This window comes from Athene cunicularia (genome assembly GCF_003259725.1).
Source record: "Athene cunicularia isolate RWA chromosome 3 unlocalized genomic scaffold, athCun1 chr3_part1, whole genome shotgun sequence".
NCBI lineage: Eukaryota > Metazoa > Chordata > Aves > Strigiformes > Strigidae > Athene > Athene cunicularia.
The window spans coordinates 56827108-56845251 of record NW_020799097.1 but is presented as its reverse complement, the minus strand read 5'-3'; the positions used below and the strand labels follow the sequence as shown (position 1 = coordinate 56845251).

At 36.9% G+C, this 18144-nt stretch overlaps 1 protein-coding gene across 1 annotated transcript in view; it reads left to right on the top strand.

Annotated features, from left to right (window-relative positions):
• The window catches only part of LOC113477849 (triadin-like), a 59957-nt gene extending 54741 nt beyond the window's left edge, over window positions 1-5216 (top strand). The window contains exons 8-10 of the mRNA XM_026844528.1: window positions 1102-1137; window positions 4067-4120; window positions 5059-5216. Coding sequence (XP_026700329.1) covers window positions 1102-1137; window positions 4067-4120; window positions 5059-5216 — 248 coding nt within the window. The remainder of the gene's footprint in view (window positions 1-1101; window positions 1138-4066; window positions 4121-5058) is intronic.
• Window positions 5217-18144: the final 12928 nt, after the last annotated feature.

Sequence of the window (18144 nt, the reverse complement as noted above, 5' to 3'; positions counted from 1 at the left end):
GAAAGCTGCCTCATGATTAATTTCATCTAAATGTGGTAATTATCATACTTTGAAGTAATGCCTGCAAAACATGCTTTCACAGAGAGTTAGTGGAAGCTGAGGATTAACCTAGAAACATTTCAGTTCAGAGCATCATATCACCCAAATAGAAATGTATTTTCCTCTCAATTTTTCAAGACTTTTTATTAGACTACTTGGCAGTCATTTTCATTACCTTATCTCATATCAACTTCTTCACAGCAATTTAGAGAGCAACAGAAACTGAAGTAACGTTGTATTATTCTCAGTAATGGGATAGTCTTGGTTTTGCAAGCTACTTATTTTGGCAGCTTCTGCCCTGAAGTATTTCTTGTATTAGTGTTTATCATTCATATATGTTGTGGACATAAGCATTATCCTGCCTATATTCTAGGCACACTATAGATTATTAGAGACGTTCATTTCCTCATGGGCACCAGGGAAGTGATTCCTACCACTTGTCTATGCATCTTTGCTTCCTGTCTCAGAGGACCTTCATGAACCACTTCTTAGCTGTACAGGTGAGACTAGTGAAAAAAGTACATAAGGCCCCAAGTATGGTTATAAAAATGGCTGATTTTTGCACCCAGTTAAAAATCCTGAGGTAGAATAACACAAAAAATCATAATGAAGAGAGAAGCTATCACTGAGTATTTCTGCTCACTTACATCTGGTCAGTAAAGATTCCAAATCTTCTCTCAGCCATCAGTCCTACAAGAGTGGCACAAAAATGACACCTTAACTGAAGATGAGACTGAACATCTTAGTTAAGTCTCACTGGTAGACTGCCTGGATGTGCTGTATTTTGATACAGCTGTGTTATTTTAACTTCAACCAACCAGGGACAGATTTTGCCTACTCTTACACGGTCCATACGTAGGACTGACTGAATTTCTTTAGGATATAAGATATTCCACATTGGCACAGTTTTGGTAAGTGTCATATGTGTGCTCTTTTTCACAAGCATGAAAGATATTCATTAGCTTGAACTTCAGTTGAACATTGGAAGAAGTTTGGAGGAGCAGGGATCTTTTTAACTTCCTATGTTTTAATGCATATGTGCGGGTTTTTTTTGTCTTACAGATAAAAAAGAAGCTGCTGTGTCCAAAGAACTCAAAAGTAAGAAACTACTGTGCTATAGGTTATGATCTGTTTATATGTCATGTAGTTTCAAAAAGCATGTTTCAACAATCCAGAATGATAGTTAATGAATTGTTGAAAATACAAAGAATAAAGTAACTACACCATTTATAATTGAAAAATGACATGTTTAAACTTCAGCTGCCTCCTACTTTCTAAATCCATTCTTATCCCACTTCTAATTCCACACTTCTTTTCGTGACTGACAGTTTTGCCTTTCCCTCTTTTCTATCACTGTCTTCAAAAACAAAAGTTTCATGGGGAAGGAAATGTCAAATGAAGTGTCAGCTGAATGTTCTCTCAGTGGCAGCAATTTTGGTAAATGAGTTGAGAAGACTGAGCGTCGAACATGTTGAGAGCCACCAAATTTATCTTCACAAATGCAAAACATGGGCCCTGTCTATCTAGTTACTTTGGATTCAGAGAGACTTCTGAGGCAGAAAAAGAGGTAGGGGCTGGGCTGTTCTGCATAAATAACAAAATAATGCTCTGAGAACATGGTATTGTTAACAAGAGAAGTCTTATGCCTTCATTTTTTACAAATTTGCAAGCATCAATGCCTCTACACAATAAGGACAGTAAGGTAGTTTCACTGGTAAGACTTCATTTGCTGAGATCTCTGTTCTGAAAGTACTGTATATAAGAAAAATTAGGAAAATTATGGGGCTTTGAAATCTAATTCAAATTCATGATTAAAGAATGCACTGACTACCATCTCCATACATGTTCTTTCCCAACCTATAGAGCAGAATACTCCCGTCATCCTTAATTTTGCAGGAATTTATTAAAAGTTTTCTTTTAACAATCAAGAAAAGCTTATACATTGGTTTCCTACTCAAATTTTGCAGAAACATGGAACAAAATATTCAATAGACTTACTCTACAACTAATATGTTAGTGAACTAACTGTCTGTTTGCAACCAGGTCTTAAAGGATTTATTTATTTGGGCATATGATTTCTCTCATGGGAGAACTCCCCAGTAGCTGTCACAGCAAAACTTCCCAGGTCCGTCTCATGAGTGAAATTTGCAGGCTGACATTTTCAGCTGAAACGTGTTCACATAAAGATGCAGAGTCATAAGCACTGAAATAATTTGTGAATTACAAACTAAAAAGAATACGCTTACAAAAGAAATTTTAAAACATTTGGCACTTTTGTTTCAGTGCTACTGAAAGTTAAATAAAAAGTAAATCACACAAGGTTTTGGTCAAACATATCCTTCATTTTACATTTTTTCCTCAATGGAAATTATTTTTGTTGCCCAGAAAATAACTGTCTCAAAATTAAAATCTTGGTAGAACAAAAAGTAAAAAACAGTCTTGTTAGTCAGCAAACTGTAGCTGAGAGCTCAGAAGGGAATAAATGCAGGAGTCCTGCAGTTTTGTATAAGTCCATCTTGTCATTTGTAGAATATGTGTGTTGGATCTCCTGTTTCTTTTACAAGAGTGGGCACTCTAGAAAGTAATGCTAAGTATATTCTTCTCCAAGGTCTTCTAGATACTTCCCCGAAGGAGGGGCAAGCACCCCAAGTAATTACAATGCTGAGATAATAACTAAGTTAGGATATAATTATCTGCTTCAGGCTTTTAAATGGATGGAAACAAAACAATCCCACACATGCAAACTATATTTTCTTTTCATTCTGTTTCACAAGACAATCTGAAGCATCTTTTATGAACTTCTCAAAAGACTGAAGGGGAAGAACTCAAAATTACATTCCTGATTTAGCCATTTTCTTTGTAGTAACATAGTGACAGATGTGAAGGACTGACTAACATCTTTTGGCATTCTGTAATTCAGATTGTGATTTAAATGATTAATTATTTCCTCTCACAATATGGAAACGTGAATTTTAAGTTAGAGGATCTTCTAGTTGATATAAAAAATAATAAAAAAAAACCAAACAAAACAAAAACATTCTGAAAGTCAGTAGAGTTTATGGATATTTGTTAAATTATTGTGGTTTAAGTACAGTCTGTTTTAGTAGTTCCTGTGAATAAAAGCAATTAACTAAATATGAACAAATAGTAAATAAATCCAGTAGGCTAGTTAGGTTCCTTTATCCAGGGCTGAGATTCTTCAAGTCTGCTTGGGGATGCACAAACACTTCATCATCTGGACCTTCATTCTGCAAGGAATTGTGCTACCTCAGCAAAGAGAGGGCAGTGCAAATGTTTCAAAGAAACACCAAGAACATAAAAACTACACTTAAGCAGACTAATAGATACAGTTTCTCTTCTAGGAGAACCCAGCAGTTGCTGTTTCAAGTTCAGGATCAACCATGAAATTGTTGTCCTAATGCTCCTCCACCCTTTCAGATGGAGAGATATTCCTGGTGTAGCCATGTCTGCAAATGCACTTTGCATAATAAGTAGCCTGATTTCAGTTTTTCTCATCAGGGAGAGATTCAGATTAGGGGAAAAGGATTCCACCTGAATAGCTGTGGGATCCCAAGAAGCAGCACTGCTGAATTCACAGCAGTGAATCCTTGCCAGGTGCCATAGGCTGATTCAGAGCTTTCTGCTCTCATAGCTGCAAGATGAAATGCAGAGGCTCCCAGCCCATAGCTGCTGCCTGAGCAGCAAGGCCATGCCTGAATACCTAGATACCTGCTTTCCTCTGCTTTGCCAATAGATATTTAATTACTAGACAGAAAAAGTTGAAAGAAGTGATTTAGTGCCTAACGGCAAGAGTTTGTTAGTCCTTCAGCTGGTTATTTTGTAGATGCCTTTGAGTTTATCGAAGGCAACTCAGTGCTTTTCTCTTTGAGTAATCTCTTTGTCTAGCTCTTTGAGTAAAAAAAAGTTGCTACAGGCTATATCTCATCGGAAACCTTTCCCCAGATTTCTATTTTTTTAAACTATAATACTTTGTAGTAATTGGTTTAATTTGTTCTCTTTTTTTAAGAGCCAGCAAAAACTCCTGCAGCCAAACCAGCCACCAAAAAAGCAGCAGCACCAGGTAAAAGAGTAAAATGTTCACATTCAGTGTATTTCTTGTGTTCTTGAATCAATTTATTGCATCATAGCACCATCTGCTGGATTATACAAAAGCCACAGTTTTGGGGGGTTTTGTCTGCTCTATAAATTATTGTGGTAATTTGTATGTGAAACCTTTGCTAAGAACAAAATGATTTTGCATTGATTGGTTATGGGTTGCTTCTTGTCGTCCCATGGCAGCTATGAGGTGTCACACTGGGCTATTCTGCAGGCCTAGAGATCAAAAACTGAATCTGAATGTAAAGACTGATTTAAAGCCCGATATCTAGAGAAATTAGTTTCCATGTAAAGCTCTACTCAAGCCCTTTGAGAAGGGGATCTGATTTTTCAAAGTGCTGATCTCACAGTAGGTTTTCAAAAATTGAGCTTTTAAATAATCATATATACGCACAGAAAAGACAAGCAAACTTTTTAAAACAAAATAATGGCACATTCATATCTGAATTTAGATTGGATTGTAAAAATCTAGTACTTTTTATTAATTTCTGATCTCGTCTGCTTCACAGCCATCTTCAAAAATGCCACATGGCATTTCTGCTTAATAAAACCCAATATAATGAATAACTATCTAAATATTCAGGGTACTTGTACTTTTACCACATTTAAAATTAACTAAGAAAAAAGACAGGAATTCCCATGTGAATATGTGATCAACGTAAAACCATAATATTATTCTACTCTAAAGTAGGTTAGTTAATGGTGCACCAGACTCTATGCTGATGAGTTTTGCCTGGTGCTGCTATCACAGGAGTGGCAGGCTCACTCCCTCTGCTGCATCTTGCCTCCATCAGATCCCACTGTATGTGTCTGTGGATCTATGTGGATCTGGGCTTGCTTTTTTTTTTTTTTTCTTTCTTTCTTTCTTTAAACTTGTTTGCTGTCTGTCTTTCTCTAATTCAGACCTCTTTTGTGGTCTATCTCAGAGATCTCCACCAAATAAAGGAACAATAACTTGCATCAATAGAGTAGATTGGGAGTTTGTCAAGGACCAGTGCAAGCCAGGAACATCTTCAGATGCCTCTACCACAAAAGGACTTGCAGGCTGGAAGTGCAGCTGATATAGGCTATCATAGGACATACTGTACAGATGTAAAAGCTACTGTGTGAAGCTGTCCTAAAAAGAACTATTTCCCCACCAAAGCTACCAGTTCTTGCCTGCTGCCTTTGACACCATGTAATCCACACCATTGCCATGGCTTAGAGATAAAAACTGTCCTAGAAATGTGTGTGTGTGTGGCAGGGTGTTCAGTCTGGATCATTTCAGTAAGTCTGTCTCCACAAACATTTATATCCCTGTAACTGATAATTTCTTAAAGCAGTTTTGTTGCCAAAATGTGTTGTATAGCTAGACCCTTAGATGTCTCGACAGTACACTGCAGAAATTGTTATGTTAGAACCATATGCTTATAATTAATTCATTCCACCTGCTTGCATCCAATATTTGTGTTCATTTTTGAAAAATATTCCGACGAGTCTGCTTGTTGGCAAGAATGGTGATGACAGTAATCTGCTTAAGATAAAGGGAAAAGCTGGCATGGCTTCTTGTGGAAAAATAAAATTAGTTTGTCTGTTCTGACACATTTCTAAACATCTAGTTTTCCTTAAAAGTGATAAAGAGCAGTAGGCCTTGACTTCTAGTTTTTTCTTTCCCCTCCCCAAATGACACTTTTCTCTTAAAATTAATTTAACCCTAGAATAACTTACCATAGCAAAATATTAAATATGCTTGTTTGGCAACATCGTAACTAGACTGCTGCCTGTTAATACAGTAAATTAACTACATATCCAATTTCATATTTCATTTTCTTCTGCATATCTTATTACATCACACCCTGTACCCCAGAATGGCTAAAGCTGAAGGTTTAGTCCTATTAACAGACTGAACAGACTGAGAGCACAGCTGGTCATCTTCCAGTGCTTCTACATCACATATGTTCCTGTTCTTAATGTCACTGGTGAAGAAAATCCTGCCTAATACATTGTGCATTATTTTTATCGCCATATACTTGTACGGAGAAAGCAAAGGAGGTGAATGTGGAATCTGGAAGTCTATGAGAGCTTCTGTGTCTGGAAACTGATGGCTGCTCTAGGAAATTAGTCTCAATGAGTATCTGTTGCTTGATTTTCAATGTGAATATTTTCAAAGGTAGTGTTATTTCTAAGTGGAAAAAATCACCTCTTTGGCAACCATCTGGAACTTGGCGGGAGAGTGGAGTATTTGGCTTTAGAGCAAAATAGTTTCATAGATATATGCAAGTGATGCTATTCTGAAGGGAGAAACCAGAGCTGAAGATATTTCATGACACTAGTCTTCAGTTACACTGTTTTACCATGTCCCCACTGCTGCCTTTTCCTCTTTCACCGCGGTGCATTGCCTCTCCAGCTGTGCCAGCAGGACAGCCCCGGGAGTCAACTAGCATTGCAAAATATCTGTCTATCGATTTTTCCCTGAGGAGGGGCACAGGTTTCTTTCACCGGATTTCCTCAGGCACTCTGTGTGTGCTGGGCCCAGGGTTTTTTCTGGAGGGTTTCTCAGAGCTAGGGGATGTAGGTCCTGATACCTACCTCATCCTGCCAGATGTGTCCATCATCCCCATCCACACAGAGCCTCACCTGGGTCAGGTATTGCACCCTGCAGTTATCGATAACTCTGCCGGGTCAGCAGTCCATGTGTTAGCCGTGGGGCACAGATATACATCATGCCTCATCTTGCTAAATTTGCTGGGTCTTTTTTGGCACCTTCAGGAAAGCAAGTGGATGGTGGTGCAGGGCAGGGTAGGGAGCACAGGCTCAAAAAACACACAGAGAGCATTTGCAGCTGAATTAGCCCCCCAGAAGGCAGCAAGAAGCCTCAGTGCCACTGAGCTCCACCTGCACACTCCCTTAGCTCTGGTCAGGGATCAGAACAGCTAGACTGCGTGTCCCTCTCATGGATTAACCTCACACTACAGGTAACGCTCCTGCACCTTCTTTAAGCACCAGTGATAGTGCTTTCCTCTGATTTAAAACTCTTTTCAACACTGTAACGATTAAATCCTAATTGCAGTTTAGAATCTCCCTGGAATGGTCTTGCAGTTTTTAATTCAATTTTACAGTATATTTAACAGAGTTTGTACTGTCACTTAACTGCCTAATTACTGATTTTTAATGCCTAATTTTTCCCATCTTCCTCTCCACACACATGAAAAAAAAAAAAAATCTTACTCGTTGCTCCCTTTGGGTTCATAGCAGAAACTCTTTATGAGCACCCCTTGAAAATCAGTGAAATTTAGTTGGGGCTCAGAAAGAATAAAATAAGTATGACAGATAAATAGACAATTTTAAGTGCTTAGATGTCAGCTGCATCCAATCTCTCAAACTCCCTCTGTCAATGGTGCTAGAATTATTATTATTTTATTATGCCTCTGATTTTTCCACTGTTGGTAAAAAGCATTAAAAAAAAAAATTAGGAAATTATATAGAAAATGAGTTCATGAGGTAAGTACAGAATATTAGAAGGCAGACTATGCTGAGAAAAACAGTCAGAGGATCAGTTGAAGAGGTTCAGATCGCTCTGCCTAATGCAGGAAGAACTACTATTTCTACTGGTAATGGGCAGTATTTACTTAACAGACAAATTACTTTAATTCTTGGTTCAAGGTGAAAAAAAGCAACTAAAATGGCAGCAGGGAAGAATCGTTGTACTTGCTAAATAGTATAACAGAGCTATTGTACTTTAAAATGAAGAAATAACACAAAGTTTATGGGAAAGCAGTTATGCTTTGAAATGGAGGAAAGGTTTACTAACGAGCTGGACTTGTTTCTTTTAATAGGACACAAGTATATAGAAAGATTGCTAAAACCATGTAACTGTTACAACAGATTGATAAAAATCAGCTCATCTACTGAATAATCTACCAATGCAGTAGGAGAGGCACAACTATCATGGAGTCTCTTTCAGGTTTCTCACAGTCAAGTAGCTCTCTCAAGTCACAGGTCATGGTTGTATTTTACTTACAACACTACACCCCTTGCATCATCTGTCCACCTACTTATTGTCTTCTTATGTAGACATATTGCCCAAGAAAAGAGACATCAAAAACCAGTGTAAATTTTACGTTATGTATCCCCATGGGAAAGAGGAAAAAGAGGGGAACAGTGTTTCTTTCTCTCTCACTGTACATGGACATAACCGTATTAGAGTTTGCCATCCTGCAATCTTTTCAGAATCTTATGTCTGAGTGCCTATATGTGCCCTGAAATTTCTCTTTATAAGCATCCACTGCCCTTGGTTGGCATCTCTGTGTGTTTTTCTATGGTACCTGTGTTACCAAGAAAATTCTTCTGGTGGTTGGAATAGTCTGTTCAGTTTTCTAGTCCCTGAAGTTAACCCTCTCGGACTTTTTTGCAACATAAGCACAGCCATTCTCAGGGTTTATTTTCTGAGTTTACAGTTTAGATCTTCAGGGACAAATGATAGAAGTAACTTATTGCATGCATAAGGACAGGCTTTGCAGTTTATTTCTGGACAAAATAAATCTTCACTGAGGTAGCAGGTGTTTATGAGCGGTAAACAAAATAATGAAACCCTACCTGTATTAATCCTGCTGCTCAGGGTCCTTGGGTTTAGATCCAGGATAATTCGGTAGTCCTTTTGAATAACAGAGGCTTTCTTTTCTGTCCAGGTTAGAATAATTCTTCCTCTCTTTAATTCACCTTAACTCTTTGGGAAGATAAACATCTTCTCTGACTTATTCAGTTTCTTTCTGGTTTTAAAGGGAGAGCTACAGATTTGTCTGTCTTTGCACAGCAGGTGGAAATAACGTGATCTCAATCCCCAACACCCTGAAGAAGGATAGGAGAAACTGGGTCTTGGTCCCCACCTGTTTGTCCCAGAGAGTTTCCTCTAGGCTTAGTGAAGCCTCACAGCTGACTGCTCCGGGTCTGCCAGGAATTCACTGTACTCTCAGCAGCTACAACCATGCTGCTATTGCAGCAGTCCATCACTCAGCCACCTTTTAATATCTGCAGGAATGTATTATGTGGATGCAGACGAATTTTCAATCACTGACATTTTCATCCTAGCTCAAGTCTGAGAAAATATTGCAGTCTAGGAGGTCTTAAACTGTCCACAGGATTATGTAAACTGGATCATTATCTAACTCTGAATGGGAAAGGAAAAATGAATTATTTACTTATGTCACAGTATGCAATTCCAATGTTAAAAGATTTTTACTTTACAACCTTGAACTCTTTACATACAGGATTAATTTAAATGAAGCATGAAATAGGTTATTTCACACTAAAATTTCTAATCTGAAATCCAGTTTTTATTCACCAATTTCTAAAATATTTTTTAGTAAATGGCCTAGAATTCAGGATGGTTTTGCTACTTTTGTTAGGATGTTGAAATGTCCAGTCTCGTAGCCTGGCATACTGCTGTTGAATTTATATATTCCATAAAGTATCCTCTGTTTCAAGATCATATAGAATTAAAATGATTTCCTATTCTTCCTTTCACATCGTAGTGAACTGTGAAGACACTTGTACTAAAAAGGCAGCCTTGTTTTTTTTTTTTTATTAACAGATATTATTAAATGCCACAGTCTGGTCTATGCAATGTAGCAAAGTACTGTTGTATTACTAACAAAAAAATGGCATTACTTTAAGAGTAAGGCAGGGGGAGCAAGTTAACTATAAAAAAGAAATTATTTAATACATGAAAGTAACAACAATAATAAAAGAAGGTCAAAATTAAATGCTATTTAAATACAAATCAGAGCTGAAAGGATTATTTAACTGTCCACTCTTTCTGGAAAAAAAAAAAGGCATTTTAATGTGTTTTTTTCTGAGGCTGGCATCTTTCAAATTTTGTGATTTAAGTGCACTTTTGGCAAGAATTAGGCCCAATTTCAGCAAAGCACTTAACATATTTTTAACTCTACCTTGAGTCAGCAAAGCATTTAAGCACATGCTTAAGCTTTGTTAAATCCACACTATCACATACACTATGTATATAATTATCTTCCCAGGCATGAGTCTCTTGGAAGAAGTGCCCCCTTTGCTTTGCTGGAAAGTTAATAAATGTACCTCATCTTGATCACTGTGATCATTATGAAAGTAACACTTGATTATCAGAACAATGGTGACTAGAGTTTTCTATACTGTATATTATTATAATATATCTACAATTTATCATCTTGAATATGGCAGCGTTATGTTTTTGAAAGAGAGCAAGTAGAAACACTGTTTTACTATGATGTTTCTTAAATATTAATTTTCTCACATCATCATACAGGTCTGCATCAACTATAGATTTGAAAGTTTCTGTATTAAGAAGTTAGAATCCAGTATCATAAGTACAAACCAAGTCATTACCAATGGACAGTATGACTTCAGTCTGCAGAGTGCCACAAATAATCTGCTGAGTTTTTTCTCTCCTATAAAGCTCCTTGGAGTGCCCAAGTTTGGAGCTTTACACATTTCATAAATAGTGGTTGCTGGGTTTATTTCATATATACAGTAGACTCCTCCCAGCATTTTTTTTTTTGACTGAGCTGCACACTTCTAGTGCCTTCTGTCAGTGTCCTCCTTCATGACACTGCCTCTGCAAATACCTTCTGAAGAAGTTGCTTGTCCTGGTTAAGGCAGTCAAAGAAGCCTTTCGAAATATTTAACCACATGATCCTTTGATTTATGGTCTGAGAGCAAATATACCAAAGCTCTTGCTGTCTTATTCTACCCTACTCCTTTGGGCTGATATCAGTACTCAGCTCTAAGTCAGGCGCTACAGTTAGAGCTCTTGTTCTAAGTTCATAAAATTTGAATTAAATTTATCCCTTTAGAATCTCATTGTATTCATTTTTAGGATCTATTGTTATTGTTACTAAATTAGCTAATTTAATCTGCATATCATGTTTGCCTAATGACAGGGAAAAAAAAAAATAGAAATTATATTTACTTCAAAGTTTTCCTTCTTTTCTGAAACATCTGTTCCAGACTCATATTCTCAACGGGTTATAGAGCTTGAAGCAAAAGTCCTTCCCTTGTCAAAGGAAAGTGAAGTATGAACAGTTAAAGCATGAGCAAGTAGTAATGGCTGAGCGCCATTCAAGCTAGGACCACTAGCAGTGGGTATGCTCTAGCCATAAATCAATTACAAAGCAATATGACTCATTCTACCACACAGGAAGAGACTATTAAGAAAACTGAATTACTTTCACCTTGCTGTGGTCTATGAGCATGTGCATAACTGCTGCATCTGATCTCATGCTCAGTAATTTGTCATGTTGCTTGTCGCCCGCCTTTTGGAGTTTCACCTGGAGCAATGTAGAAATACCTCTCTAGAAGTGCTCCTTGTTCCAACAGATGTGGTTCAACACAGGATTTTTCTAAATCAAATAGTCATTCTACTCATTGGGAATTAACTGGAAATACTTGTACCTGAGCAGCTTAGCCATCTTAGTTCTCCAAAGGCTGGAAGTACTTCCCAGACCCCTATTTAAAAGGAAATACAGGTTAAGTTTTTTCACACTTAAAGACCTTCTAGTAGATACTATCTCTGCATTAAAGAATCTCAATATGTTTATAAATTACTTTTTTGCCACCTGAGCCTTAACCTGAGTGCCCATGCTAGAAATCCTAAGACTAGTGAAATTAGCTTGTTCTTAAAACAGGTTGGTGGTAATGATAGGCATTAATAATGGATCTTTTCACAAGGGCTCTGTTTATAACGTGTAAGGTTATGAGAGTCTTTTTCAAGGGTGGTACATCAGGCAGTGCCCTAGTGCCCTAGTCAGAATTGTAGGATTAAAATAATTTTCTTTTTAAGGCTTCTAAATTAAAAGTATTTTTATTCCAATGGGAAATTAGGCATCTGTGGTCTATGAATACACCCACACTGTATATTGGTTCTGCTCCTTCTGATGGGAAACGAGAAGACCCACACCTTCTCCTTCTCATATGGCAAAAATGATGAAAGTGTTGTTTTCCTAGAAATGATCAAATATACTCTACATTTACATAAGTATGTTTTTCAAGAGTGTTGACTTCAGCAACTGATTTATTTGCATGTGATCTGAGTCCTCAGGGAGTGTTTTTCCTCTAAGGGAGAGGAGCTTTGCAAGGCTGGCAGGACAGACATCAGAAATCTGCATTCTTTCCATTTCTTCTTTATGCTTGTTTCTTTTCTCTTGATTATCCCAACACTTGCAGAAACTAACAGAACATTTCAGGTTCTGGAGAGGTCTGTTTTCTGAGAGACAGCTTTGTCGTCAGGCTCCACTATAATTATACTGGAACCTTGTGGAAAGAAGATGCTTGCTTTCCCTCTGAATTAATACAAGCTGCTATTATAAAAAGAGATTATTGACTTTCTGCCTACTCAGGTATGGGAGGAAAGATCCTATCAACTTCAAAGGAGGATCTGAAATCTCATAATGACCCCATCTTCTAAGATCCACATCCTAGGTACAGGGCTCTACATATTTTGATCAATGTTCTTCTTTCTTTTTTTTTCTTTTTTTCCATCTAGCTTGCTGATGAGTAAGAAAAGGTGTACTAAGACTTGAATGAATGTTTCTAGTAATCTTTTTCAAGTATGTCCAGATAACACAGAAGATCATGTATATTATTACAGTTATTTTAACATCAAGATGGGTTTTTTTGGTTGTGTATACTTTCTGAGGAAAAGGCAGAACCTGTTGACTCTGTTAAAAGATAAAGAGGGGTTTACTAAGGTATCACTCGTTTCGCATCTTTCCTGTAATGACTTTGATAGCAAAACTGATATATGGTCATATGGGAGGATTTTCAAAACACACGTGTCTAGCTTGCCTTTGGTAAGAACTGACCACATCCGTCCAAAATTTGGGACCCTGGCCAATTTGATTGTGTCTATCCTAATACCAGCTTCTTCTCTGAGCATCAGTCATGCATTCAAAATTATGCTGGAGCTGTATTAATCAAGAAATGATTAAAATGAAGCTAAGGCAACTAGTGAAAGCAAGTGTTTGGATATGAGGCAGCACCTCCGTCTCCTGCCTCTCAAATATTTATTTATTTATTTTGTTATGTGAAATCACCAAAGAGGACAGTATAACCTCAATCCTCTGCAGAAAAGTCTTTAAATTCTTTTGATGGCTTCTACTCAAAAGATGTTAATTTATAAAGGAGCTGCTCTGTGTCACATTATCTCATCAAGTAAGAGGTTTCCTTGGTGTGTTCTTATTCCAGAAATGTGTTTGTCCGGTTCATTTTCTTTATAAATCAAAGTGTATGATGGCTGTGAGTTTTTCTACATTAATCCAGGACGTAGAATGTCGGTCAAATATAGCAGGACAAGTACTTCTTGGGAGCAGGAAACCTGGAAATATCTAGTCTGATGCAAAGCTTTCTCATGTGGATTATCTCAGGTCTACCAGTGTGACTAAACTCATACTGCAAGCTTTCGCTTCAACAGAAGGGACTAAGGAGATCTTTTCTGTATCTAGCTGCTTATGTTCACAATATTCTTAATGAAAGCATATCTTGGAAAGATTTACCACCCTGACTCATTTAGTTTTAATTAATCAACATGATATGAAGGTCTGAGGAAGGAAAATGACAGGCATATAGCCTATAAAACCAAGATTACAAGACTGTAAGACCAGGATAACTTTCTGCTCTCTAAGGATTTAAGTATTCAAGACACTGCATGGAATATGACAACAGGATGCTTCACTGAAATACTTGTAAAAATTAAACAACGGTGCAGAAAATACCATTTTTATGCAGCTACTGAGTGCAAACAGAATGGTGGTGTTTATTTAACATGTGGTGCTTACCACAGAACAGCAAATCCACTTGAAATGCCATTTATTTAAACTTTTCCCAATCTGTGTGATTCCATATACAATTTTTATTTTTCTGACACTTCTTGGACATGAATGCTTTATCTGAATTGGGAGATAACACACGAGCACACACACACTCATATATGTGCACACATAGCTATACAAATCAGAATGGGCTATCAATTGTTTTCTCCTGGCAGACAGCAGAGGGTCACAGTTTGTGATTATAGATCCTGGTACTAAATTTGAAGTGCACCACAGCAAATCTGCCAGCTTAGATGCTTTTCAGCGTTGTGCTTTAGTGTGGCTTAGGGAAGAGCAGCAGAGGCAGGTTCAGGTTCTCTTCTGTCTCCCACCTACACCAGGGGTGTCTAGGAGTATATCCCTAGTAATGAAACAAAAAATACATTTATATAGTTTTGTGGACATGTTATACACAACTTTGTCAATTTTCACAAAAAAAGGAAAGCTACTTGTTCAAAACATCAGAGCTTATAAAGATGGTGAAGTGTCAAACTAAATCAAATCTCAATTCCATGTATGGTAAAAAAATTACCAGCAAAATTTCCTGAATAAAAACATACTGTACAGTCTCATATACATACAAAAATGGTTAAATAGTAAAATGCTAAAGAATGACAAATGTCATGGCAAATGCCTAATGTGATGTGCCTACAGTTGGCAGTAGCCTTTCATGTGTCATAGTAAATACTTGTTAGGAAAAAAAAAAAAAAAAAGAAAGAAAAAGAAAAAGACATTGAGATCAAGCAATGGTAACTTCTAGCAAAAAGGAAAGATCTAGGTCTGAAATTTCATGAAGCTTATAGCTCATGTAATGAAAGGTTTCAGTTCATTCCATTAAAATATCAGAGCAGGAATCACCAAAAATTCCAAATCAGATTTCCCCAGAAATGCTTTCCATCAAATTCTATGCTATTGATTTTTTAAATTTTTTCTCACGGGAAAGGATCTTATTTCATACTTCTTGAAGTAAAACTATTATAAAAGAAGCTCTATAGAACTTCCTTAATGTTTGCAGTTTTTCAAAACAGGAAAAAAACTAAATAATGGAAAAATTTATACTTTGCAAAAACACTTGCTGAGTGTTGTTAACGTCATACTGTTCCCTGATCTCATGAGAGCTGACAGATCTTAGAATGAGAGGGGAAAATAATTGCCTCAGAACCACTAAAGTCATAATTACATTTCCTTCAGTTTCCAGGAAGCTGTCCTGAGCAATAGCAAAACAGAAAATCCCATGAAACCAATCAAAATTCTCATTTCACAGAATGAGTTCTAAAATATCTGTGTGAAATTGGATACTCTGAAGAGCACTTGGGCTACACAAAACCAAAGCTGCAGCTGTTATGATTAAGCTCATTGAGTCAGCCAAACTACTGATTTCCAAACTTCTGTCTTCTCATTTTTTTGCTATATTTCTCCTCCTTGACCTATACTGGGGTTGCCACCCAAGGTAGGACGTCATCAAGAAAATATAATATTTATTCAGACAATAAACTATTTAATGACAACTCACTCCCTAGTTTCATCATTGTTCCATAGTGCCGGGAAAATCTATCGCTGGCTCATTGCTTTGACCACATCAACTTTCTCCATGACCATTTCAACTGTGTCTCACCTCTCACATACAATGTGATTATAAAGCACCTATGATATTTTAAATGTGTATATGTTATATAATAATCACATTAAAATGTGATTTATATAACCATATTAACGTTAGGTCCCTGATTTCAGTCAGCTAGTCTTGATGCTTTAAAGTATACATTTTGGCTAAATGATATTGTTTATGAAATTGTGTTGAAATTCCATCAATGTTTTTGGTAAAAACAGAAAAATAAAAATCCATTTTTCTTTTAATAACTCAGAGCATGAAGATACCTGTCTTAGATGTCCACTGTGCATTCAGTACAGATTATGAATTAATATGTAATATGAATATTACTCATGTTAATGTTATTGGTTAATGTATTTACTTTTCTGTTTAGGGATAGGCTTGATTTTAGTGAGGGTACAATCACTTTGAACATGGAACTTTATATCTTGATTCTGGAGTGGAAACTATTTAAACATTAATATTCCTCAAATGTATACCATAGCACTGATACAAATATATCCTATAATAAGCATGGAGAAAGTATAATCATCAGATACCAGTAAGCAACAAGCATGTATTTAATAGAAACTGCCTTTCTCTTGTAATCAGTCAGCTTAGATATTCTTGAATTTAGGTAATGTTCCTGTATGGATCCAGCCCTGCCCAGCAGAGCCTTTCCATATGCGGTTTAAAAGCATCTGCAGACATCATCTACAGACAGCAAAAGCATATCTATTTTTTTTGCTGCTGTGAACGTCAACCCTGGCTGGTAGATCACGCTCAGTTTCTGAGAGACACATTCAGTCTCTCCCTCTCCCCCCTGGTAGGCCGCCTACTCCTTCTCTGAGGGAGTTTTGAAGCACATCCTGATGAGATGGAAAGAGCTGTTACAGGAACTACTATTAAAAATTTGTAAATCCCAGCCATAGTTTGCCAGAGGGTACAGAGTTTAGGTGGATGAAGCTTTTCAACTTCAGGTTCTAGATCCTGTTTTGGTGGTTATCTCCAGTGAGGCACAGCTCCCTCCATGCTGTATATTCATGTAAAAGAGGCCAAGACCCCTTCCACTTCTCCTGTGGCTGTAGAGTGACAGCAGCTGGACTAGATGCTCTGCTTATTCTTTAGTCTCTCCAGTGAAGAAAGGCAAGGACCATATCACAGGTGTCCTGAGGCACATACAGTTGGTTCGCAGACCTCCATTTAGACCACTCTGAAGTAAAACTGTAGATAATTTAATCTACACTGTTTCTAGAGTTTCCTTTTAGCACCTTATTATAAGAGTTAAATCCTTTGGTGTCCACTATTAACAGCTCATCTGACCCTGTTTGCACAGTGTGGAAACCACTGAAGAGAGTGATGACAACTCTAAAGGTTCTATTTTGACATGGAGGAAAGTAGGGAAGGGCTTCCCTGAACTGAGTCCAAAGGAATGTGCCACATCCAGCTGTTGCTGGTAATATGAAGCATGACTGTCCAGGGCAGCTAAACAAAACATTACAAGAAAAGAAAAGTATACTTGATTTTTTTCTTTTTCAGGACCACAGAAGAAAGAAAAAATTACAGAAACTGTAATTTTTATCTTACTTTTCAACTATCCTAATGTTCTAAATTAATTCATGTCAGAAGTCAGTATTTGATTTTGTTTGTTTATTTGTTTTGTTTTTACAGCCAAAACAACAAAGAAACAAGTAAAAGTATATGGTAAGACTTGTGAAAGACAGTAAGTTTTAGAGTGTCATTTATCTAGTTTGATTTTAACTTGAGACAGGATTAGGTTAAAGGGACAAGAAAAGTGAGACCAGAAATAAAGATTTGCTGGTCTAATCAAAGTTACTTGAGCAAATGAATGACTGTGGAGCAGACATGCAGCCATTTGGTCTTCTGGAACTGAGATCTCATCAAATGTTGCTGAGGAGAACAACAAGGGTAAGAAATTTTAATTTCGGGTTTTAAAAGGTTTATCTTTTCAAGGAAGGGAGCCTGCTTGGAGTTTACAGTAAATGGATGGAGAACAAAACACAAAATAGGAGATTCAGAGTGTGGAGGGAATGAAATATGTATGTAGGTTGTTTTAGTTTGTTTTTATTCCAAGGACCCATGCATTTTATTGTAGCTCAGTGCTTTTCTTATTCCTGACTAGAATCTACTTCTCCAGTTTATCCAAATTTGGGAAAGCATAAAGATTTTCAACTCCTTTTACAGCCAAGCTTGATGACTCATTCATCAAATGACTCTATTTTCTCAGATATAAATTCTGAGCAAAAAATACCTACAGTAGACAGTCAATTTATAGAAAAAAATGAATCTGTCCTTTTCTATGACATAAAAACCTGTCACAGTTCTTCAGAATGAAGGTGTGAATAATGAAGAAAAAGAAATGTGGCAGTTCAATTAATTTGGATTTAGTTAATGTAATTATGAAGAATAGTAAATAAATTAAACTGAAAATATATGTCTTCAAGGAAGACTTTTGAAAGTGGATCTTCCCCAGTATCAACACTGGAATAGTTCTGTGCTTTCAGTTTTTAATAAACTAAAAAAAAAAAAAAAACTAAA